Genomic DNA, 24,416 nt, shown 5'->3' on the forward strand with positions numbered 1-24,416 from the left:
TTTATTTTATGGTAGACTAAACTTATAAAATGTCAATTTATAGAAACTTTATGAATTAAATATTAAATTATAGTTTTTCTATAAAAAAAAAAGGTCATTTAATTTTGAATTCCAAAAATCCACTTATACCGAACGCACATATCGCATCGTAATGTCACTGTCACTTTAGTTTGCGTCGACTCGATCTCCAATTATTTAAGATTTTAAAAAAAGACGACAAGATACATAGTTCCTTGTAATATTTAATGTCCATATTATGTCAATATAATTGTCAAGCCATAATATTTATTCTGTAATAATATTATTAGTATCCACTAAAAGCATGAATTCTTTTAAAAATCGAATAAAATAGTGTTTCAATATTAGTGCATATAATGGCTCCTGGTAATAAAGAGAGACATCCAGGACACACGGGTACAATACCCAAAACTAAAGTAAGGAACAACTGCAATGTACCACAAGAGGCTGTAACACCGACACGACGAGACATGGCTTCTAATCTGGTGACGGTAACAGAAGTTGAAATCTCTATGTCGTATAGTAAACTAATATAGATGTGAGGCTGAAGTTTGCTCTTTATTATTTGAATTTTTGTTGCTGCTGAACTAAGTAGTCTGAAGTTTTTTCAGAACAAATGTAATACCTGTTTATTTTTAGAAAATTAGGAGCGCCATACACTTTGGATATTTGCCAAAATATTCTCTAATGTTGTGCACAGATACTGAGATCAGAAATTCTTTCTGTTCTATTAATATTAAATTTAAATCTCTGTTCAATCTTAATCTCTTGCTTAAAGTTTGAACCAATCCCATATGGGAGGTTGTTTTTCCAAATTTAAACATAATAAGGTAGCTGAAAGTGATTACCTGTAATAATATTTGTACTGTGCTCATAAGTAAAAGTCTCCTGCATATGTCTGTGTGTAAATTTAAGAAAATACCAAATTTTTTAGACTTCTCTGGATTGGGTGCCTGTGTCAGAATATAACGCAAGATCAAACTGTAATCAATCAAGAAAGCAACCAAACAACACCTCTGACCAAGAATTAACTGACTTAGGTATATTAGAAATATTTATTAATACCGCTAATACTAAATTAATAAATTTGTAATAATTTAAGTACTAATACTTTGGTGGTATAAAATGTTATAACATACTTGTTTTAGATAATTCTGTATCATTTGAGAGTGGATTTGGGCGGTTTGTTCCTGTAAGACCACAACCTCGTGCTCTTCCCTTAACCGTGCAGAATCGAGAAAGCTTAACCACTGATCATCATGACGATGGGGCATCTTCTGCCTCTCATACCTTACATCCATATGCACATCAAATGCAAAATGGTAAATAAAACATGTTAAATATTTTTATACAAAGGGCTCAAATTATTTCACCACATGTCTGTTCTTCAATATAGAATAAGAATGAATATTATTGTTTTAATATAGCAATGAAATATGATATAGTGTTTTATTTTATTGCAGGTATGATACCACATTCAAATCATGCTGCTGCAGCTGTTATGATAGTTAATCCGACTACCCCTAATGCTGTTGCAGGGAATATGACTCAACCATTTAATGTAAGTAAATTCGTAATGAGCATATAAATACATTGTTAGTTAATTTTGAAATTATAATCCTTAATGTATGCCCATTTTTAGGCTCCAAATCAAAATAGAAATAATCTGACAAGAAATTTGAATTCAACTCGCAATACTTTCGAAGGCAGTAATACAAACAATAATAACGCTTCTCCTGTTACAAATTCACGTTCTGGTACAAAGTCTGTGAATTTGATGAACAATATGTATGACCCAGGGCAAAGCAGTTTCAATAACATAAATGAAAATAATCAAGTAAGTAAATATTACTCATCTTAATAAATGAACTGCTAGTACCAATAAGTTCTGGAAATATTTTTACTTTTATATGTGTTGTAACTGCACTCAAGGACAAATTAAGAGGAACACAAAAAACATTAACTTAAATACTTCAATTTATTTTAATTTATTAAATAAGAGTACCTTTTTATGTTTTTATTGCCTGAGCTATGTTGGTTTCGGTTGTTTTCGTGCGTCTTTGGTTTAATTGAATTTCCGATCTTTACTCATTTCATAGCACGCACCATAAACTTTTGTGTCCTGGAATATGATGTCATCATTGATATCATCACCATTATTCAATTACTTTGAGTTTATACAATGAATAAATTTTGATGTCATTATTTTGTGTTATAATTTACCGAACATTGACTTATCTATCTGGATAACTTTTTCTGCTAAATAAAATGGTGTACAAGTTCGAAAGCACAATGTTACAAAACCAAAACTAGTGTTATAAGGTCATTAATGTGTATGGAAATAGGGATTTTTAAATAGAGGATTAAGGAGGAAGTGTGATGAGATCAAATGAAATACTACTTAACTATTTTTACATATTATTAAATTTGTCCAAAACGGTGCATAAATCAACTAAATTAAATAGCAATGCATTGTTAAAATGTTATAAAAACATAGGCTAAAATACCAATCAATCCTATGCCCTATGTTTAGGCTCATAGAGAATCAGCTAGAGCTTTGGGAGAGGCAATAGTGGCAGCATGTCCTGATGCAGCTGCTGTCGAACGCCGTCTCGGGCAAATAAGAGAGTACATTCGAGTAACATCATCGCTCGTCGACACAATGCGGAATTCAGAAGATGAGGTTTGTATTATCTAATATTTATAAGAATCATAATAACTTAAAAGTATATAAAACGTGAATTAAATTTCTATATCAAATTTAGGCTTTTATTGAGCACACTAAAGAAGAATATGATGAATTAGTTAAAATGGTAATGCAACTGAAAGAGAGTGAAAGTAAACTTGAATCTATGTTAGTTGAAAAAAAAGCTGAAGTTTCTAATGAAAATTCAAATCATTCCTTGAACCAAACAGAAAGTAATATTTCTGAATCAGCCAACCAAATAGAACCAACACCTGAAAGACATTTGAATCAAGATAAAACAAGTAACATTAAAACTAATAACGACAATAGTCCAATCAATAATTTAAAGAAAGTAACAAACATAGAAAATGAGCACTTAAATAAAAACATTACAAATGCTCGAGCAACTGATGAAAACGAAAACCATATGGACGGATCCCAAAATACAATCGAAATCCAAGAAATAGAATCGATACCATGTCCTGATCCTGAGATACAAAAAGATGATCAATATCTTAATGATATTTTACGAAAGAATATCACAGCCTGTGTCGAAAAAATAGCTTTCATCGAAGAACTGAAAAATCAAAACAAAGATATTGAAACAAAGATTAGCTGCCACGAAGTTCAGGTTTCATTCTGTCGATGTGTGCTGTGAAGTGTGTCAATATGCCCCTTGTTAAAGAACGCATAGCATGTCTAAAATTTTGATACAACAAACCTTTATATCTAACATTTTTTTCCACAAACACCAAGAGTATACAACGAATAAAAAAGAAAAACCAACAATATTTTTTATTCAAGAAGAGTGTTTGCTTAAACCTTTGTGCTTTAATATTTTCCGTTGTCTTTTCCTAAACTTCTGATTTCCATGTCGTTTTTTTTTTAACACATAATAATTTGTTTTGTTTATTTATGCAAATTCACCATTGATGTTCTTGCCTTTCAGCAAGATGTGGTGGTCAGACCGGTGTCAGTTCAAAGTAATGGATCAACCTTTAGTGATAATGATCTTTGGCAAAATGAGATAAAAAATAAAATGGAAATGTCCCAGATTCGAATGTCGGCGCTCAAGCAGCAACAGAAAAGACTTCTGAAGTATCAGGTGAGTGGGATAAGGTGAATGTATCTCTGTTCAATTTTATTAATAAATAAAAAAAATGTATATATTTTGCAGGCGGAAGCAAAAGAACAACTAGAGGAAATAAACAAGGAGAGACAAACTCAAGAAATAAATCATTCGTCGACATCGCATGAAAACATCAATGCAATGCCGGTTTGTTCTTTATTAAACAATAAAATAGATACTAATGTATTAGATTATCTATTAGGTTACTCAGTAGCTTTATGAGGTTTCATTTGTCATAAAATATTTACGGTAAAGTTTTATATAATGCTTTGTTTATAAATAATCAATATACTGTTTCAGAATCTAACATTAAGTGCGAATTACAATCACCCGAGTCGAATGTATGGTGCGAATCAGATCGGAGTAGCGACCACGTTGCCCCAGTCGGCTGACACGCTCTCCGCGCAGATGTCGAACGCTGAGCACGAGCATCCTCACGACGACAGATTCTCTCTTAGAGAAGGCATTGCCAGCAGCGAGGTGAGTTCGCTTTTTTCGCTTTGTCTATGGCGGAGATAAGATTTTGCTTTTTTGAAAAGAGAGCAAGTAGTTTATATAGAATTTAATGTTATATTGTGCACAGTCGCTATAATTTCCTTGAAATGGTTTAATGCTGGCGATATTATAACGTCCAAGCGTTTGATACACACATTTGGACAAGGGTGAACTCAATATGCCCCATATGGTCATAGCACAATCGGATGGCAAAGACTGTAGAAAAACCAGGTGTAAGACCAACTGCTTTACGTTTTATCTGAGACATGACTCACAGTACTACTGAGTGTTTCTTGATAGAAAAACTAGTGACATTTAGTGACCTATGAATCAGCAACCATATAATGCTACAAGACTAATGCGAGCAAACTTAGACATTTTTTCTATCAGCTTGCCGATTCTCTTAATGATATAAATTTGGTATTCAATTATATCCGTAGCGATGATATACACAACAAGATACATTTCAATGTCTATATTTTGATACGGTAGGAAGCGGCAGGTGGTGGTCGAGACAGTGAAGTTGAAGATGATGAAATGCTCAGTGAACGCGAACGCATATTGCAGCTCAAATTGCGAGAACTCCAAATGAAGAAGCAGCATATGGAAAACTTGGTGAGCACAAATAATATAACTATTTTTATCATACATAACTTAAACGTAGCATAACAAGTCATAGATTGACACTCTTATGTTGATTTAGGTATCAGAGTTCCAAAAACTACAAATGGCAACTCGACTTGGCAGCTCGCACAATACGTACTCAAGTTCGGGGGAAGACAGCGGTGATGATGAGCCATCCCGTAAATGTAATTTATTTGTTTTATTATTATCATAAATACTCATCTAAAGTAAAAGCAAACAGTAATATGGCGTAAGACGAGATTACGTCCCGTTCTTTAACTTATATTTTACCCGAGTTAAAAAGTATCTATGTTTTAAATCTGAGAGAACTAAAAGTCCCTTCTATACTTGTAAACATGTCACATGAGAACGTTATAGCAATATATAATTAAACCTGTCAAAGTTTCGTTCAGGGAATACGAACCATAAAATTGGTGCTATTGAATCTATTTAGAAACACTAGACTAGATGCACATGGTATATATAAATTGTAGCTGTTTGAGACAACAATCATCTGAAAAATTAGACGTACATTGTAACAGAGTATAAATAAATAAGTCATATTTTCTCATTGGTTTTTCCATGTAAATTAATGTATAATATCCAAAACACTAAATTTATAAACTTATTTACGGCTAGTACAATTGTCTACGATACGTAATTCGGAAATCGCCATTGACTTATTTCGTAAGATGTGGATATACGTCGTTGATTGTGTGTTACATATATATAAATAGGCAATAAACTTGATTAAATAAAACTATCGAGAGGCAAAGTAAGATTTTAAATTTCAGATTAAAACCAACTCTTCGAACACATAATTCTAATTTACACATCATATTACAGGTAACAAATCCGGTGTAAATCTCAAAAACGAAGATCCATTTAAAATCATGGAAATAAAAGCCATAAAGACGGCGTTGCAAAAAACCAAAGGTACAATAGGACATTTAAAACTATAATTAAGGTTTTAAGTATTTTATATTTATTTAATTTTTGTTGTCAGATCTCATGCGTTCGGTGGAGACATTTGAAGGGAATCTTTCAGGAGGTCACGAGGAGAACTTCCATATACCCAATCATTCCAACATTCATGACAAGTAATTTTATTTTGATTGTTTTATTTTCTTAATTGTGTTTAATATTAGTAGGATCATTAGTAGTCACTGAGAACCAACTGATTAATAATTACAACATTTATTTCTACAATTGACAGCAAATCAGAAGGCGGTGGAAGTATGGGCGGTTGGTCAAATGAAGGCAGCGTTTGTCGTGTGCGCAACTCACTGCCGCAGCGACACAAGTTCACCAACGAGCAACACTCGCAGCAACTTCAGCATCTGCAGCCTCAGCAGCAGCATTTGCAGACATCGCAGCACCAACAGCACTTGCAGCCATCTCAGCACCAGCAGCTCATGCAACCACATCAGCACCAGCAACACATGCAACCACCGCAGCACCAGCAGCACTTGCAGCAACCGCCGCACCAGCAGCACTTACAGCCACCACAGCACCAGCAACTCATGCAGCCACCGCAGCACATGCAGTCTTTGCAGCATCAGCAGCACATGCAGCAATCGCAACACCAACAGCATTTGCAGTCTTCGCAACACATGCAACATCCGCAGCATCAGCAGCAGTTACAACATCAGCCGCATACGCAACAAAGTAAGTAATACCAAATAAAATTGTTACCCATTTACTGATTGGTGTATGTCTTGCACACACAATATCGTACTCAAATTTATTCAACATAATATCTTGTATAATTAAATATTGATTTTGGATAAATTAAGATTAAAGAAAAGTATATGGTAAGTGTGTTTATGAACTATGAACAAAACATAATGTGTGTCTGTATTTGTCATAGTGTCGATTATGATGTCACTATAATGTCAAATTTGTACTAGTTTTAACGCATAAAGCGTTTCGTAATTTCAGTATTGATACAAAAACTATTTATTTTGATATACATATTTTTTAAATTAAAGGTCATGAAGCTAATATAAATTCTTTGCAAGAATTGGCACAAGAACTCCGGATGGAGACTGAGAAAATCATGTGTGAACGTGCTCGCATCAAGGATGTTGTGACTAACAAAGGTAGTATATTGTTCTTTAATATTTATTACTTAGATTTTTAAGTGGAGATCGTTTCGTTAAAAATAAATAAGTCTTTTTCAGATTGGCCCTTTAATATTTTATTAGAATTTATTATGTGAAAATTATTATATTTAAATAACTTTGTATAATATTCAAGGTGCCTATGTATAATTCTTTTATATATGCGGATTTGCATTCGTAATTTTTTAAACGTATAACTTATATCCGTCGAAGCTTGATAGTAAAATGTAACTCGACAGAGAGGAAGCAGAAGAAAGTGAATGAAGCGGGCCCCGCCGAGCGGCGTCAGATGCAGCTGCGAGCGCTGCTGGCCGACAAGCAGCGCGAGCTGGAGGCCTTACTCAACAAGGAGGTGAGCCTGCGTATACTGCTGACGCTCAACCACATTTTGCCATTTGCTATAAAAAAATTAAACGGCATGTGATGAACATTAATTTTACAAAAAATATTACACAAATAGGTTTAAATATCTATAAAAGAATCAAAACCTGTTCATTGTTTATATTCTAATAAACAAAAGTATCGACATTGGCAGTTTTTTCTGTAACCGAATTATCAATTTATAGGCAATGACCAACGATGCAGAAGTTCAGAGTATGAAACCCAATTCGCGCGTCGCATCTGTAGTCAATGAATCCTATAACAGGTATATTTGCATTTGAAATTGATGCGTTAATTTGTTCGCCAAAGCATATAAGTCAATTCATTTAATTATTATTATTTTCAGTGAACAAGAAGAACCCGAATCACGATCAGAACACATACAAATGGATTCACAAAGTTCAAGGGATAACGAAAATTTTAGGGTAATTAATATAAATTTTCGCATGATAAATGAAATATATTATTTTGCAATTTTCGCTTAAAACAGTGCTATAAATTAAGCGTTGATGATGCCACCCTCGAAGGAAACTAGCCAATTACACAGGACATCTTATAGTGCACAAGTCCCTCACTCGCATAATCCGATGAGAAGGCAAAACCAGAAAGAGTACATGCACAGGACCACGGGCTTATCGTGCTTTCCGAGGCACGGGACTTACAGACTCCGGTTTGTTATTGAGAATTTTTCGACAGAAATACCCAATATATTTTTATAAACCCGACTTTCTGGACTTTTAACCCAGAACCTGGTTTTACATCTAGCTACTAGACAAATGAAGCAGTCATATACAACAGTCCGTAAATGTACTACTGCTGGCCTAAGGGACCTCTTGAGGAGAAGGCTTATTCTACCACTCGGCTCCAATACGGCTTTGGTCGATACACATATCGTAGTTTCATTCGACACATGCAGACATGCAGGGACATCCTTACGATATTTTCCTTAGCTGCTGAGCTCGAATTGTACTATACATACTATAAAGGCAAATTAATCACATGAAAACTCAGTAGTCAGTGGCCCTGAACCTTCAATCACAAATTCATGTGTATTGGGCCACATCGACGCATTATATCGTGCCAATAAAAAAAGAGATCTATAAATCACAAACGATGCTGTGCCACGTCAGACACTTTGATAAAAAAATTGCGACTATAAATTAGTGTCAATCAATGTCATTTTGAATATGCAATGAATTTACGGACGTCATACTTTCGTTTTATAATTTATTATACTCTTTGTTTGTAACATATCGCAATGATTATGAGTCGTATAGTCGATTTCAATTTGAGGGTGAGTGGGCCAGTGCAACTAGGCACAAGGGACATAACATTTAATTCTCTTGCTTGGTATCGCATTAGATAGAGGAAATGGTTAAAATTTCTTACTAAGTTAATGTCTACGGGCAGTACTAATCACTCACCATTAGGTAGCTCATTTTTCCAACAAAATCAAAATATACTTTATTCAAGTAGGCTTTTACAAGCACTTTTGAATCGTCATTCAACAAACTATTTAAAGTAAAGCTACCACCGGTTCGGAATATAATCTACATTATACATACCGAGAAGAACAGGCATGAAACTCAGCAGTTACTCTTTTTCAACATCTAAAAATACAGTCATGTTACAATTATATATTATGTATGTTATGTCTCCTGCCTGGAAGTCAACAAGCATTAACTCCACGCTTTTTTATTATCAATAAAATCTTGTATCGAATATAACGGAAAATTAGGACCATCGGAGTTTTTAGAAAGAGTGACGTCAGCAGTGCTGACGTCACAATTTGCATCACTTGGTTCGCTCATCACAAATAATAAAACACTTATTTAAACATAAATCTGTATTTTAAATAATAATCAGCAAATTTAAAATAAAAGCTAATTTTATTATTGTAAATAGTTAAACTAGAATCAAAATAACAAATTATCAACTTACCAGATATAATTTCAACACAACACTGACACGTCTTGTTCGCACCGAAGCTTGAACAAAAATTTACCTCGCCATCTTTATCGGCGTCTTTTTAAAGACTAGTTTTGTCCGGCGGAAATACTTTTACATTAGAAAAATCACATTAAAAATCACCAATTATTATTTGTAAATTCGAATTATAATTTTTGGACAACGATTACATAATAATATGATTTATTTGCTACAAAACATTTTAATTGTTATGCGACTGCTATGCCAACGTTAAATTTTAAATTAATTGTCCAAAAATTATGTTTACGCAAGTAATATTCATAATAAATTGTAATATGAATTTACAGCAACATAAAACGGGTTAAAAGATCCTATTAACAATACACAATCAAATTAATCAACAAATATTTCCTACCACGTGATTTACTTAAACAAAGTAATCGTTAAAAGACTTAAACTAATTAGCTAAAACTAAAAATGCTTTTGCGCCGACAAATAATATGCCTTCTTTACAATTGATTTGAATCTATGAAACGGCAAAGTTAAAAATGCTGTGTTATTTTATTATAGAAGTGGGGATACCTTGCCCCAAGAATGATTTATTTACTATGCGAAGTCGGAACTTGGCGTTCTAAGCTTATCCTTACTTCTTGTGCACATACAATGATTATCACATTAAATGAGGACTCCACTGAAGTTTGGAATCCAATGCTATTCCCAAAAAACCGTAGTATCGGCTACATCAAGACGTACTCATATATGTACACACAACAATGACTCGAGTAACGCCTGTGTGTGTGTGTGTGTGTGCAGGGCGGCGACAGCGCGGCGACGGCGGCGGCGTCGCACCGCGGCAGCGCGTACGGCAGCGACAGCGACAGGTACGGCGCCTAGGAAAATTATAAACTTGCGGATCTTGTTTTTTCCGGTGACATATATATTATATATACATATATTTATAATATATTATATTCATTTAAGTTTTTTTTCTAAAGATTATAACTTATTTTCTATCTATCTATGAATGCTATATGCTAGTGTATAGCATCAATGTATAACTTTGCATATATTATTGCTTGAGAGTCGGGATTGTTTTGTACGTGCTAAGTATACTAAAAGTATCAAATGTACGCTAAATCTCAATTTCCTTAATTATGTTTATTATAGAGACGCCAAGTTGTCCTTGGTTTCATTATTAATAAAAATATACAATAGTATAAATATTTGTTGTCAACAGCGCTTCCAGAAACAAGTCCAACCAAAGGAACCGTCAACGACGACGACCTACTCTGGACCGTCAGTCTGAAGAAAGCAATGTGGTGAGTTTTCTACTCATTTACGAGGAGCACGCTACACACGCTTAATAGGTGTTTTTTGGTAATGAATAAAAATGAATAAAAAACTATTCGTTTAAATATTTCTTTATTTTTTTATTACATCTTAACAGCTTTATTTTTTCCAAACAGCTTCCGCTATCAAACAATAACAACTCCAATGTGCGACACGAAGCTCGGGTCGATTCGACTAACGTCAACATGGTTCCACCTGTCGCCCAAAATAGTAAGTATTTTGTGACATTGTAATAGAAAAAAATAACGCAACGCAATAATTACAAATCCCACATTTTATAACGTTTTCATTCAAACGAATATACTTGATTTTTTTTTAGATGACAACACTGGACATCTTCCGTACTCTCACTTACCACCGACGTGTTGGAATACCACTAAATCTAATCAGGTAAAAATATAATTTAGTACGCTTACAAATGTTCGTTGAAGAGTCTCTTTTAATGCTTTAAAGATATAATATTACATGAACCCAGGATATAAGTTATCCTTATGTGTTTCATTAAGATCATCATAAGCTGACCCGCAAGATCTGAATTTTTAGACTAATAAAGAGAGAGTCACAGATGCAGTCAAAGTATGTGCTCAAATATATGGGTGGAGTCTCTCGCTCATTTCACAATGAGATGGAACGGAAATCCATGAAACATAAAGATTTTCATAATCTTGTTATTGTAAGAAGACTCATAATTGTTAAATATGAGTTCCAAAAAAAAAATCTCGCTGAGATTCTCTTGCCAGTTCTTTTCAGGTCCGAGATATTTTTTTTCGAACCAATCGTTAGTTATTAATAGTTTTTATATTTAATAAACGTTTTGACCGACTAAGAATTTACCGACATAAAAAATCTTACATTTTGGCACCACAACCGGGATACGAACAACGAAACAGCTAACATCTAATATTATCTATATTCCGTCAGATGGATTCTTACTTCCATATTGAGTATAAATTAATTTTGGTCATTAATCTTTGTTCCAGGATATGCGTACGAATCAATTTACTCAAAACAGCCATTCTCAAACAATGGATCGTCTTATGGGCACCCCGATGTCGTTTCCTCCCTCCATGCCTTACAACATGATGATGCCATACGGTAAAAAACAAATCTCACTATAAATAATAAGCTCTTACAATGCATGTGACCAATATGGATGAATTTGACGATTTTATATGCTCAAGATAACAATTGCGCCGATGTTCTGGACATTATAAATGCAATAAATTATTTTAAATCTCGACATTTATATGATGCCAATTTAAGGTCAATGTTGTTTATTTGTCTTTACTTCATTTGAATAGGATATAATGAACAATCGTAAAGAAAACATGTCATATAATCACTTTAAGCTCCAGACCTAACATAACAGTAAAACGCCCTTTGTACAACAGAAGGGTTTTATTATATATATATATATTTTAACTATGAATATTGTTAAACTTGGGGGGAATATTTACAAATATGTTGTCTAAGTAAATTAAACTATGATTGATAAATTATAAAAATATTTGTCGTAGGTATGGTCGGTGGTTGCGGGTGCGGCTGCGGGTTCTGGGGCGCTTGGTGCTGGCAACAGCTCGTCCTGCAGCAACGGGAAATACACCAGCTCAGGGAGCAGCTCGGCCATGTAAGTACAAATTATACTCGATTTTTTATAAAGAAGACGGGACCAGTCATAAATAAATCCAAAATATTTTTTTAATATTTTCAATTTTCGTGGTGAATTATTTTGACGATTCCATTGAATCAACATCAGTTAATGAATTAATGAAATGGTAACTGTATCTTTTCTTACGTTGTATGAAGTAGACTAGTGTTGTATGGTGTAATAAATAATAATCATTCTACTTGATATTTAAATTACATTTCTTAAATTGACTCAATATCCTCAATTTAAATCATTAAGATGTTTTAATAAATAGAGCAGAAATAAAATATTTTAGTATACCAATAATAAATTATGAATATTTGGAACTATTTAATGTTATAGTGAACTCATTTTTCACACCTAATCAAATAATTATTGGTCACTTGGATTTAATAATATATTATAATTAGTCGGTTAAAGTCATCAAAATTCGCCAATCATCTTATGCGTAGTATTTATTAAGTATTTTAATATATTATGTAATGTTACAACAAAATATTTTTTTAAGTTATAAGATAAATCATTTGTTGCGACCACTCGACCGGGCGTCGTGATACGAGAATTATGATAGGGTTCCACTGTATTGCTATGATCCTTGATTTATCCGCCGCCAACCCCATTTTTGAGAATCTTTCAACGCTTATTTCAAATTGGCGCCGAACGCACATAGGAAATCGAGGTCGACAAGGTCAAGTTAAGCTTTTCTAAGGCTCTCTCTACAACATATATAAAAAACAATCTTCTCGGTTCATTTGCATTTCTCGACCTGTTTTTTGTATATTATAATGACTGGAATAGTATTAACTTTTGACAATGTATATATTGCAAGTGATTTTTAAGACAAAAATATTTTTGACAATCGATTTGGAAACTATAATGTTGTTTAAATTGTTTCCGATGTTTGACGATGCACAGTATTTATATATTTCTGAAGTACTACATACTTGCATGGATTCGAATATCAATATTAAACTAAATCGTAATCACTTTTGAAAAAAAACGTTTTTTATATATTTTAGCTCGAAGAACGTTGGCGCGCTGATACCGCATCTCATACGTTAAACAATCAAGTGCCGCCCGGTAATCGAGCAAATAACTACTGGGATAACTTTAGAAGGTAATTGTGCTTTGATGTAAATAAAAAACGTAACTTTTTTATACTTATTTCAAATTTAATATATTTTCTATCTAATTTCAGATTTTAGAACACGTACCCGTCCTTTTTAAATTATATTATATATTAGTAGTATCTATACGCATATACATATATATTTTCGGTCACCGCACATCTAACGTAAACGAGGGTAAGAACCGTGTGATAGTGTTACCTTATGGCTTTTGTCCTTTTAATTTCCGTTAGCACAATTTCTCCTATAGTTCCTCAGTAGAGGCCTATAGCCGTTTTACTTTTATACTAACACGTCGCCCTCCCCCGACCGGCCCGCTCACCGCCCTGTGCTTGCAGCTACTCGCGCCAGAACCTGCTGTCCGGCAACAGCAAGAGCAACGCGGAGACGCAGGCCGGCGCGCACGCGGCGCCGCTGGCCGAGCGCTCGCACAACAGCCTGCAGCACACGTCGTCGTCCACGTCGCCGTCGCTCACGCCCAAGCGCAACACCGAGGCGCCCGACGAGGCGCGCGCGCGGCCCTCGCGCCGCAACCTGGCCTACGAGCGCTCGCTGTCCTTCTCGTCCGCGCCCGACGTGCTCAACGTCAACCAGAACTCCGAGCCGGACGACGCCTCCAACGTCAACGTCAACAGGCGCGAGCCGCCCGCCAACTCCTTCCGCAACCTCAACTACGCGGACCCCATCCCGGAGATCGTCCAGTCGCACTCGAACAACCTCAACTCGCCCTCCGACTCGAAGAGAAAGTCCTCGGCGAAGCTTCCGTCCAAGAACTCGACGACCAGGAGGAACTACGCGTTGGATTTCTCGCCTACGAGCAACGTCAACGTGGCGAGCTCCTCCGCCGAGGTGCCGAATCCCAATCTGGCGTCGGCCAGCCGGGAGGTCCGAGACAAGGCTACGTCGAAATTGTTCGATCTTTTAAGGGAAAATATTTACTCCGAAGTGACGACGCTCATCGGCGTGAACGAGTCTCATCCCGATTTTCTGATTCAACTGTTTAGGGAGCTGCAATTGATCAGTTCTGATCCGCTCCGGCAAAGAGTTTTGCAATCGATTCGTAATGTTTTATCTCAGTATAGTTCTCTCATTGAGAATCGAAATGAAGATACTGATCGTACGGAATCCGCTAACGCAACAGTGACTACGACTTCCGCCGAGGCGAGCGACTGTCACGACTGCAATGGCCAAAACCTGTGTTCGAGTACAGTGCAAATCGATAACAAAATTGTGCGTTTCCTTTTATTAAAGAGCGAGGAGATATTTACATCTGAACTGTTAGAATCCTTAGCTTCAATTATACTCTGCAGTTCTACTGATAGTAGACAAATGAAGAGACTTCTCGATTTGCTCTCTAAATACGAAGGCACGAGAGTGTGTGACGTTTCTAGCGATATCATTGAAAATTTGCCACTGTTTAATTCGTTAAGTAATGAAGGTGAAGAATCCATTCATTTGACGAGCGAAATATCTGAATCCTCGATTTTACAAGACGTAGCCGGTTCGTTGAACTTATTCAGTTCAAGTGAGAGTCAGTTACACCAGATGAATGCTTGCCCTTATGACATGTGGCCGGGGCATGTGCACATGGATATCGACGGTAACGATAACAGCCCACGCTCAAGTCAGGAAGGGAAGGTTGATCTCATTAATTGTTCCGAAATGCACAACGGAGATTTAGCAGAAGCCGACCAGACTTGCCATGCAGAAAGCGGCGACGGTGGCGCCAATGCGCACGACGATATGATCGGTAACGCAGAGGCTTTGCCAGACGTTGTCGACACTGAGGAAGTCACACCCACTGAGGTAATGCAGCACGTATTGTATTGTAGATGCCTACCTTTAATTAACTGTGCTAATCGCAACATTTAATTTTATTTTCTATCGCCTAAAATAACATGCTTAACAATCATAATGCTAAATCTACTTTGATTCTGTGTTGTAATCTCACTTTTTATATCTTAAATCAGAATGTATTTAACTAAGTGTAATATTCACATGAAATAAATAAAATTTTAGTAATTGCATTTTTCACTTCACATAACATAATATTTTAAGCTAACCTATATCATTATTACTTATAAAAATAACACTATGCTATGACGTAAAACCAAACCTTTTAAAATTATAATTGCTTTGAAAACTAATCCACTAAATTGTTATTTTTAATTACTTTGTCTTGTTAATAAATTAATTAATTTATGCAACTGTGGTACATAAAAAATTCATGAGTTTATAAATAAAACAAAGCTTAGTATACAAATTAAATTTAATGACAAATCAGGTACAATAAATATCACACTCACAGTCAGTCAATATAAATTATTTTTAAACTTTTTCAAAACTCAGTAAAAAAAATATTTGAAGTACATTTTTAATTTATTGTGTACTAAACATAAGAAATAATATTTGATTATGTTTATATTAAAGGCGGAAGCAGAGTGGCTCGGGCTTGACCGTGTGCCAACAAGGCTGCATATGGAAGAATCATCTGAAAAACAAAAAGGTGACATTTAAAATCCAATCAACACGAAGCAAACACTCAAACATCAAACAGTTGTTTGATCTACTGTTTAAGTGAACCTGAAATAAAATATTTCATTAGATCTTCATCTGCATCTGCAACAGAAAAACAAAACAAAAATAATTAAAAAAACATTTCTTTTACAGATTAGCTCAAGTAGTAATGAAACAATATTTTTCTCAATTAATCATTAATTTCATAATTAAATCATTGTATTCTCATAACTTTTTGTTCACTGTCTATATTTACATAGTTTCATTTATGTAATATTTATTTAGAATAAATGAATATATAAACCATTCTTCTATAAATAAAAAGCCTCCCTTATCCTATTTCAACTTTATTAGGAAAATTATTTAAATATATGCTCAAAATATAACTTCTTTTACAAAATTTTTAGTACAGAAGTCTTTTATCTTTAGAGTCCCAATGTTAAACTAACTATTTTTACACAGAATGTTCTTCACAGACACTGTAACAACTGAAAAAAGTTCCCTCCATGGATATTCCAATAAAGACTCTCCAACAAATCTTCTGAACTAGTTTCTAGTTTCTTGTTCTCAATTGTCTCAGGATCTAATCTTTTCTTTATTTGTACTTCTGCAGATAAAATTAACATTTCTGAATTAAATTAACAACTTAGATATTCAGAATTTTAACTAAACTATATCATGTGGACCATGAGACAATGAGATATATCTGGATTGTTGTGGGTGGGACGCAGTAAACATGGGTTGTAGTTTGAAGGCGTTGGCACCATACCCTCTGAAATAAACCGAATATTGTCATACTGTGCCCTTAGTTGTATCAGCAGGAAGCTCCAGAATGCCATTTTGTTGCTGTTTCAAACCAAACTACCAGAAATCTGGTAATTTATATGAGTAAAATTATTTTTAGGTTGCTGTAAACCAATACAGACTTGTTCATATACAAATTACAAAATTTCTGGAATACTTACACCTTTACAATTTTTCTTATCTAGATCAAACACACAATGACACAATTCATAAAAACACCAGAGCAGTAATAAAAAAAATATTGTATAAACATTAATACTAAATGTAAGATATTTTCATATAAAAGCTAATTTCATGGATTTTACAAGATTAAACATAATTATTCTAAAAAAGTCATTTAACATATTTGTTTCTATTGTTATTTATAGTCACCGCAAATTACTAATCTTTAAGAGCATAAAAGATCCTAGATTGCTACATTACAAGTAATTGCTGCCAGTGAGGAACCCTTCAAAATATGTCCAAGATGTTTATGGGGAAAAATAATTGTACATTTTATAGAAAAGTAACTTCAATCTCGACTTGGTGAATAGAATTGGGTCTAGTTTTACCTAGTCTAGATGAATGTCTGCCTAATTCACTGTACTTCAATACCAACTATATGTGTAAAATTACAGAAGTATAATATTTATGAAATTTTTCTAATTCCATAAGAATAAACTAGAACTAGTAAGTTTTTACAGGAGTTAATAGGCCTATGGTTCAAAATTAATATAAGTTTCATTCTCTTCTAAGCTTTTTTATCAAAAACTGTGAGAAAGAAAAACCATATGAATTAACCATTCTCTTGTGCACATATTTAAGCATACATATCCATAATCCAACAATAAAAAAACTTGTGAATTTAAAAGTAAATAACTAAAATTACTATATAATTTGTTAATAAAAACATAGCTAGTGGTGTTTTTACTATAGATGTCTGACTCGAAAGAATTTATATCCAGAGCCATAAAATAAAACATATTCTCAAAAGTTTATAAACTTTGATAGAACTATACATAATTAATAAAATAGTTAAAGCTGTTAAATACCAAATTTCATATGTAATTATGTGGTTGTGATATTTAGTGTATATCGACACCTACAATTTATACTACACTAACTCGAATTTTAGTGAAAATCGTTTTTTTTATGCCAAGTTGCTTAAAATATGTTATTTTATATATATTAAAAATATTGTGAAGAAATATACGAAATCAACAAAGTTACAAATTGTATACAACGCTAACTAAAGGCAATTTGTGAAATCAATCAATTTAAATTATGCTAGCTATTATTAGCGGAGTGTGCGCACACTCTTGAGTTGTGCAGTATAAATTGTTGGTGTTTATTCATTTATCGCAAAGATACATTACAAACTTATCACGATGACACTACTTCTTATTATACATGCAATTTGGTAAAATTCCACTAGGTGAATATGGCGTTTAAAATACTCGTCTGCAATCAAATTAATATGTTTGTTGCATGCAATGCCTACAGATGTAAAAGTACAGATCATCATTACTATTCAACATAAAGATCACTGAAAATGAAGTAGGGATTAGTTAATTGTCAAAGCTTTAGTTTTATTTATATTTTGTGTCATTTTAAAATACCACAACTATTAGTTTAAATTGTTACTTTGTTACTTATTTTCAATGGGTTCATAATATGTTCCATTCTTACATTACAATTATATTAATATTAAAAGGCATAGCATTATAAATTCTAAAAATTTTAATAATACTTAAAATTATAAATTTAATAGTCATTACTGACTTACACATCCTAGCATTAATTTTAATTTTGACATACAAGATACAACTCAACATAAGATGACATTTGCAATGCAACAGGTGTAAGGTTGTAAAATTATTACAATATATAAAAAAAAAAATTAATCATGATTGATTTGAAACTGCAACAAAACTCTTCTTTTCATGCAAAAACAGCTGGAAGTCCTAATTTTTACATATATGCAACAGTAGTATCCCTGCTGCATTGATTTAAAATATTAATTTATTTTAAAAAAATACAATTTAAATATATCATTTAAATATGTTGAGTATATAATGAATGTAAATGGAAACCTCATTGAAAAAATAAAGTGTATTAAAGTTCAATTCAGTAATTTACTCATAACTTAAGTTCAATGAGATTTCTAAAGGTAATATATTAAAATCCTACCTTCTCGAAGGCGTTTATGTTGTGGATACGTGCTGTCTTCTGCACTTCTCTTTCGAGCGTTGTTTTGCGGCGACGGTATTGCTTTAATCTCAGGAACATGTGACACATCTACCATTTCGCAATCTGCATTGTCACGAATGTTTTTAATATTCTTAGGATCATGAAAACCATAATAGCAATTCGTTGAGACGTGAATATTCTGGCATTGGCCCATAAATATGTTGGTGTCAGTGCAAACTGGGGCAGGTCGCATAGCTTCAAAATTCTTTTTGGCATCTTGCATGTGGTACAGATTGATACTGCTAGCAGGCATTTTTCGTTATATATGTAGCTTTATTTGCAGTGTAATAACGGTATCCTCTTCTATATATGTTTTAGTATGAGAAATGGTTTAAGGTTTTATTTCTTTTGCTGACTCTGCGTGATTACGAAATATACGAAAATGAATAATGATCACATCGCGCGCTTTCATCAACTGTCAAACAAGCGTCTATAAACGCAGATTAAAACTAAAAAAAGTAGATTATGAAAACTAAGTTAAAATATATTCATAATCTCAAAAAAGATTATATTAAAAACTAAACTAGAACTACCATCCATTTATTTTAAATTATATTTTAAGGAAATTAAATGACCCTGTCTTGAATACTAAAAAACACAAATGATTCGTAGCCAGATCCACAAAATACATTTAAAAAAAATCGACTGTCATTGGTAGACAAACAAGTGACATTGACATCATGAAATATGAATGTCTGGTCATTTTTTCAAAGAATTATATGAACATAATTTACTGTTTATTTAGCATACAACATTCTTATTTATTTTCAAAATACAACTTTAAACATTAATTAGTGCTTAAGTAATAATGTATCTTACTAAACTTTAGGCTTCAATTTAAGAAAAAGTTGCTCGTTTTAGTTTGCAATATTTATTGAATATAAAAATGATTTTGTTACATTCAGTTGCCTCAAACTTTTATAGAAAATTTGGCCGACAATACTCTCAGTTAAAATATTACAATTCATTATGTATCGGATCCTATCGAATTGTACACCGAGAAAGTTTTTTTGCAATAAATATAAATAAAAAATTAAGTAGGTGTATTTATACTTCTACCATTTTTAATGATAAAAGTGAAGTGAAGGATTCCAAGGAAATCGCAGATAAATTAAATACAAGTGATTTAGCGAAAGAGACGAAAAATTCACTCAAAGAGAAATCATTAGGTGATATAATAGTTAAGACTGAAACTGATGCAGACAATGTTGTTACTACAGTAACTATAGAGAAAGCTAAGCCCAAAGAAAGTCAAGAAAATGTTAATAAAGTGGTTTCACCTCCAAGTATGAATATGAATAAATTTATAGAAATAATATAAATAACCTTATCTATCATTTTTATTTATTACTTAATATTTATTTAATTTACAGAAAAGAAAAGGCTTTTGATTGATTTTTCTGCTTCATACACTGAGCGAAATTTTATAACACCTATGAGAGCTATGACTGAATACTTACTGAAGCAGTCAGACTTGGAGATATTGCCAAAAGTCTTAAGAAGATCACCATATGAGGCAGAACCACCTATTACAGTTTATTATAGGAAAGATGTTGAAGCTAAAGCCATTGAGGTAAACTCAAATTTATTTTTCTTACTGATAATACTTTTATTTACTTATTGTAATATAAATGTTAACCTTTAGATTTGGGGTTCAAAAGAAGCTCTTGATAAAGAACTTTTACGTAGAGAATTGGATAGAAGAAGATATGAGCAAGGTAAAATAGAAAAATGTTAATAGTAAAAGTTCTTATATTTCTGTTATGTAAAAAACATATAATTGAAATTAAATTTCTAGATGTGTTTACTGTCAAAAGGCGACTTAGAAATTATAGGAGAGAAATGGGCCATAAAAGGTTGAAGCATGGAGTGGAAGAAATGGGATTAAAAACAGTCTCAGGAAGAGTTGTGTTAACAGCTGTTGGAATGTAAGATCTATTGCATATCTTTATTTTAAAACAGAAATTAGCTTTAAAGCTAAAAAAGTATCACTATCAATGTTTAGTTAAGTAACAAATATCAATTATTTTTTATTACTAAGAAAAAAAACATATTTAAACTTTCAGTTGTTATATATTCAAATGTTTATTTATTTATATTACAGAAATGGTTGTAACTTTCTATTTAAGCTTTGTGCATGGTTGTACACAGGATCACATAGCTTATTTTCTGAATGCATACATTCTCTTGCTGATACTGTTAATCAACTTATATTAGCATATGGGATACATAAGTCTGTACAAGTAAGTTTTCATATCTCTAATATAACCCAAAAATATATGTTTATATATTAAAACAACATAAATATCATAGTCTGCTTAAAATAATTTCAGATTGCAGATCCTGACCATCCATATGGCTATACAAACATGAGATATGTATCTTCGTTGATATCTGGTGTTGGTATCTTTTGTGTGGGATGTGGCTTGTCATTCTACCATGGGGTCACTGGTATAATAGACCCTCAACCACTGCATGATTTTTACTGGGTAAGTGCAAAAGTTTATTTATGGTATTAATAGTACAAGTATATTGAAAAATAAAAATAATTTTCAGGCCTATTTTGTCCTTGGTGGAGCTGTTGTTTCAGAAGGGGCTACATTAATGGTAGCTCTAAATGCCATCAAAAAAGGTGCAAAAGAAGCTAACATGAGCTTGTATGAATATGGTAAGCTGGTTATTTTGATACTGTTTTTGTTGCAAAATATAATAGATTAAATATAAATATTAATGAGAGTATAATTTTCATTACAGTCATGCGAAGTTCAGATCCATCAGTAAATGTTGTTTTGTTTGAGGACACTGCAGCAGTGGCCGGTGTTATTGTAGCAGGAAGTTGTATGGCAATATCTCAGTATACAGGAAGTCCACTGCCAGATGCAATAGGTTGCATTCTGGTAGGCACTCTGCTTGGTGGTGTAGCATCTTTTATCATACTTAGCAATGTTGGTGCTCTTATTGGAAGGTAATTTCAATTAGTTTATGAGGTTGTAACTGTCAAATCTTTTAATATATCATAGAAAATTAATTTCTTTGCAGATCAATTCCACAAGAACAATTAGATGAGATAAATAGTGTGTTAGAAAGGGATTTCATGATAAGAGCTATACATGACGTAAAGGGTATAGACATAGGGAGTAATCTTATAAGATATAAGGTCTCTATTCAAATTGAATTTGTTTATAAAATTTGATAACTTCAAATGAGTTAATAAAAACTGTTTTTTCAGGCGGAAGTAGACTTTGATGGTAGAGCTCTAACTAGATCATATTTAGAAAAACATGACTTAAACATGTTATTAGAGGTAACTACAATATTTATTTAAGAATAAGCTTATAAAATATTTCTTAACTATGCCTGTCCAACCAGTTATTCACCTTTTGACATATGAAACTAGTGATTGCGGTAACCTAACATTTTGATTATTGATTGATATTTATTATTGGCACTAATTGATTTGTAGTAGCGATTATCGGGTTTTGCCGCCGAATAAAAATATGCTTGTTTTTAAAAGATCTTTGTTTTGTTGGCGATTTGTATCTATTGTGTTTATTATTATTAAATGATAAAATTGCTATGTTAATTTATAGTTAACTTTACCAGGTCTTTATGACAAATAATAACGTAAAAATAATCAACAAATTGTTTTTGTATACATTTTGTAGTAGAGTGTAAACATAAATATACTATGTATTAAACACGGTTTATTGTCTACATTTTGTGAAAGTTTTAAAATATCACAATATAAGAATTGCCATTCGACGAAAGTTCCATGTCAGAAAAACTAAGAATAATAAATAAGGCTTATTTTACTTAAATACTGCCACCACTGCCACTTTGGTACTGTAAGAAATATTAACAATTCCTCATGCGCCACCATTATTGGGAACTAAGATATATATGTTATATGCCTTGTGTAAATTTTTATTATACAGTTTTGATTTACAAAACCCCCAATTTAAAACCATTATCTCATTATCAAAATATATGGGTATTTATGATTAACTTGTGTACAAGACGATTTTTTTTCGATTTATTCATTTGCATCGAATACATTCGATTACGCCATAGATTGTAACTATCTCAAATAAAAATCGTATGGTTAAAAATGAGTATATTGTCAAAAACGAATAAGTGAGTGGACAGGGTATTTAGTATTCATAAAGTGGTTACGTACAAATTATTTCGTGACAATATATAGTATAAACAAATCAACATTATTTCATAGGATATGAAAAAAATTGATACCATAGACGATGTAGAGGCATTCTTACTAAAACATGGAGAAAATATTGTTGATATGTTGGGAGGAGAGATTGATAGGATAGAATTGAAATTAAGGGTAAGTTGAGATCGAGTTTTATTATTTTATAACTAATAATGTATTATTTAGATCGTAATTTTTTGTTTTGTTTTTCAGAAAAAGTTTCCACAAATTCGCCACTGTGATTTGGAGATTCTATAAGAAAAAATAATGTAGCTTACTGGCTTATGACTTATATTAACTCAAATAGCAGTTATTTAAAAAAATATCAGTTAAAATTATCAATATAAAGTCAAAAACATGCAGAAACTACATAAATGCGCTTTAATGAAATTCTGCAATTGGTGATAGTTTAAACCCATATTTAGATCTCTTTATATCTCATGCAATAAGCAACCTGGGGATAATTACTTATAACTATTCATAAAAAAATTGAAAATTTTAAATGATAAATTATCCCTTGTAGAAAATAAATGTTATTAAATTATTTGCAATTTATTTTTGTTTAGGACGTAAATAATTTTACCATTTATCTAGATAGAAAGTATAAAATATTAAATTACTCCACAATACTTTCCGTAAACTAACACCTTTTTTAAAAGTATACATTTAGATTTACCTGTTTGTAAGTGTGAGTGAAATCTGGAAATTAAATTTTGACTCAGTTCCACCCAATTGAGAGCTAAAAATTTACATTTTTGGTGCTGGTGACAATACTATTTAGTGTATTAAATTCTATTAGTGTCAGTACCTATAGGGATTAAACCGAAGTTTTTTTTATAAAAATACAATTTTAAATCACTGCTATTTTTAAAGAATACTTTATTATAAGTTCATAATAACAGTGTTTTTAAAATATTTGCGGTCTCCATTGCAGTTTAATTCATATATTTTGAATTTCTATTATTCAGATGCTTTCAGGCGTTATAAATTTTGTATATCATGGATATTTTATAATGTCTAATATTATTTATAAACCTCTGTGATTTTATTGTATATAGGTTTTACAGAGTTAAGTATAAATAGATGTATCTTAAAACTCATTATGACTGTAAATACAATTGTTGAATGACAATCTGTCTTTTATTTTTA

At 32.5% G+C, this 24,416-nt stretch overlaps 2 protein-coding genes and 1 long non-coding RNA gene across 6 annotated transcripts; 2 read left to right on the top strand and 1 right to left on the bottom strand.

Moving 5' to 3' along the window:
- The first annotated feature begins 158 nt into the window (after positions 1–158).
- Positions 159–16,333, top strand: LOC113397230 (putative uncharacterized protein DDB_G0282133). 4 transcript variants are annotated; one of them, XM_026635486.2, is made up of 28 exons: positions 159–509; positions 953–1,058; positions 1,167–1,340; positions 1,482–1,579; positions 1,661–1,855; positions 2,552–2,701; positions 2,784–3,335; positions 3,654–3,809; positions 3,882–3,980; positions 4,134–4,313; positions 4,821–4,943; positions 5,032–5,137; positions 5,799–5,888; positions 5,959–6,052; positions 6,169–6,620; positions 6,944–7,054; positions 7,315–7,427; positions 7,642–7,721; positions 7,803–7,881; positions 10,199–10,266; positions 10,623–10,704; positions 10,852–10,945; positions 11,055–11,125; positions 11,716–11,830; positions 12,253–12,362; positions 13,403–13,500; positions 13,849–15,316; positions 15,941–16,333. In XM_026635486.2, exons 1-28 carry the CDS (start codon positions 375–377, stop codon positions 16,025–16,027), a joined length of 5,286 nt encoding a protein of 1,761 aa, XP_026491271.2. In that variant the 5' UTR covers positions 159–374; the 3' UTR covers positions 16,028–16,333. The 4 variants fall into 4 exon arrangements, with proteins under 4 accessions (XP_026491271.2, XP_026491273.2, XP_026491275.2 ...); XM_026635488.2 differs by having other exon boundaries at positions 2,784–3,329; XM_026635489.2 differs by lacking the exon at positions 159–509 and adding an exon at positions 694–848.
- A 25-nt stretch (positions 16,334–16,358) lies between these two features.
- LOC113397234 (uncharacterized) lies at positions 16,359–19,292 on the bottom strand. The gene is made up of 2 exons (XR_010309665.1): positions 19,001–19,292; positions 16,359–16,799 (listed from the first exon to the last, which is right to left on the bottom strand). It is a non-coding gene; the product is annotated as an uncharacterized LOC113397234 (long non-coding RNA).
- Positions 19,293–19,723: 431 nt separating this feature from the next.
- On the top strand, positions 19,724–24,399 carry LOC113397231 (proton-coupled zinc antiporter SLC30A9, mitochondrial). Its single transcript, XM_026635491.2, has 12 exons — positions 19,724–20,346; positions 20,434–20,633; positions 20,706–20,778; positions 20,859–20,988; positions 21,165–21,303; positions 21,394–21,549; positions 21,617–21,728; positions 21,815–22,025; positions 22,100–22,217; positions 22,290–22,364; positions 23,289–23,402; positions 23,481–24,399. Exons 1-12 carry the CDS (start codon positions 19,947–19,949, stop codon positions 23,523–23,525), a joined length of 1,773 nt encoding a protein of 590 aa, XP_026491276.1. The 5' UTR covers positions 19,724–19,946; the 3' UTR covers positions 23,526–24,399.
- The last annotated feature ends 17 nt before the right edge of the window (positions 24,400–24,416 follow it).

Source organism: Vanessa tameamea, chromosome 3 (assembly GCF_037043105.1).
Source record: "Vanessa tameamea isolate UH-Manoa-2023 chromosome 3, ilVanTame1 primary haplotype, whole genome shotgun sequence".
NCBI classification, from domain to species: Eukaryota; Metazoa; Arthropoda; class Insecta; order Lepidoptera; family Nymphalidae; genus Vanessa; species Vanessa tameamea.

Bases quoted from the DNA above. Each gene is read 5' to 3' on its own strand.
- LOC113397230 (XM_026635486.2), top strand. From the start codon at position 375: ATGGCTCCTGGTAATAAAGAGAGACATCCAGGACACACGGGTACAATA. The intron at 1,059-1,166 runs GTATATTAGAAA...TACTTGTTTTAG, and splicing joins CCAAGAATTAACTGACTTAG to ATAATTCTGTATCATTTGAG. The intron at 5,889-5,958 runs GTACAATAGGAC...TTTTGTTGTCAG, and splicing joins GGCGTTGCAAAAAACCAAAG to ATCTCATGCGTTCGGTGGAG.
- LOC113397231 (XM_026635491.2), top strand. From the start codon at position 19,947: ATGATTTTGTTACATTCAGTTGCCTCAAACTTTTATAGAAAATTTGGC. The intron at 20,779-20,858 runs GTAAAATAGAAA...TTAAATTTCTAG, and splicing joins TAGAAGAAGATATGAGCAAG to ATGTGTTTACTGTCAAAAGG. The intron at 22,218-22,289 runs GTCTCTATTCAA...CTGTTTTTTCAG, and splicing joins GTAATCTTATAAGATATAAG to GCGGAAGTAGACTTTGATGG.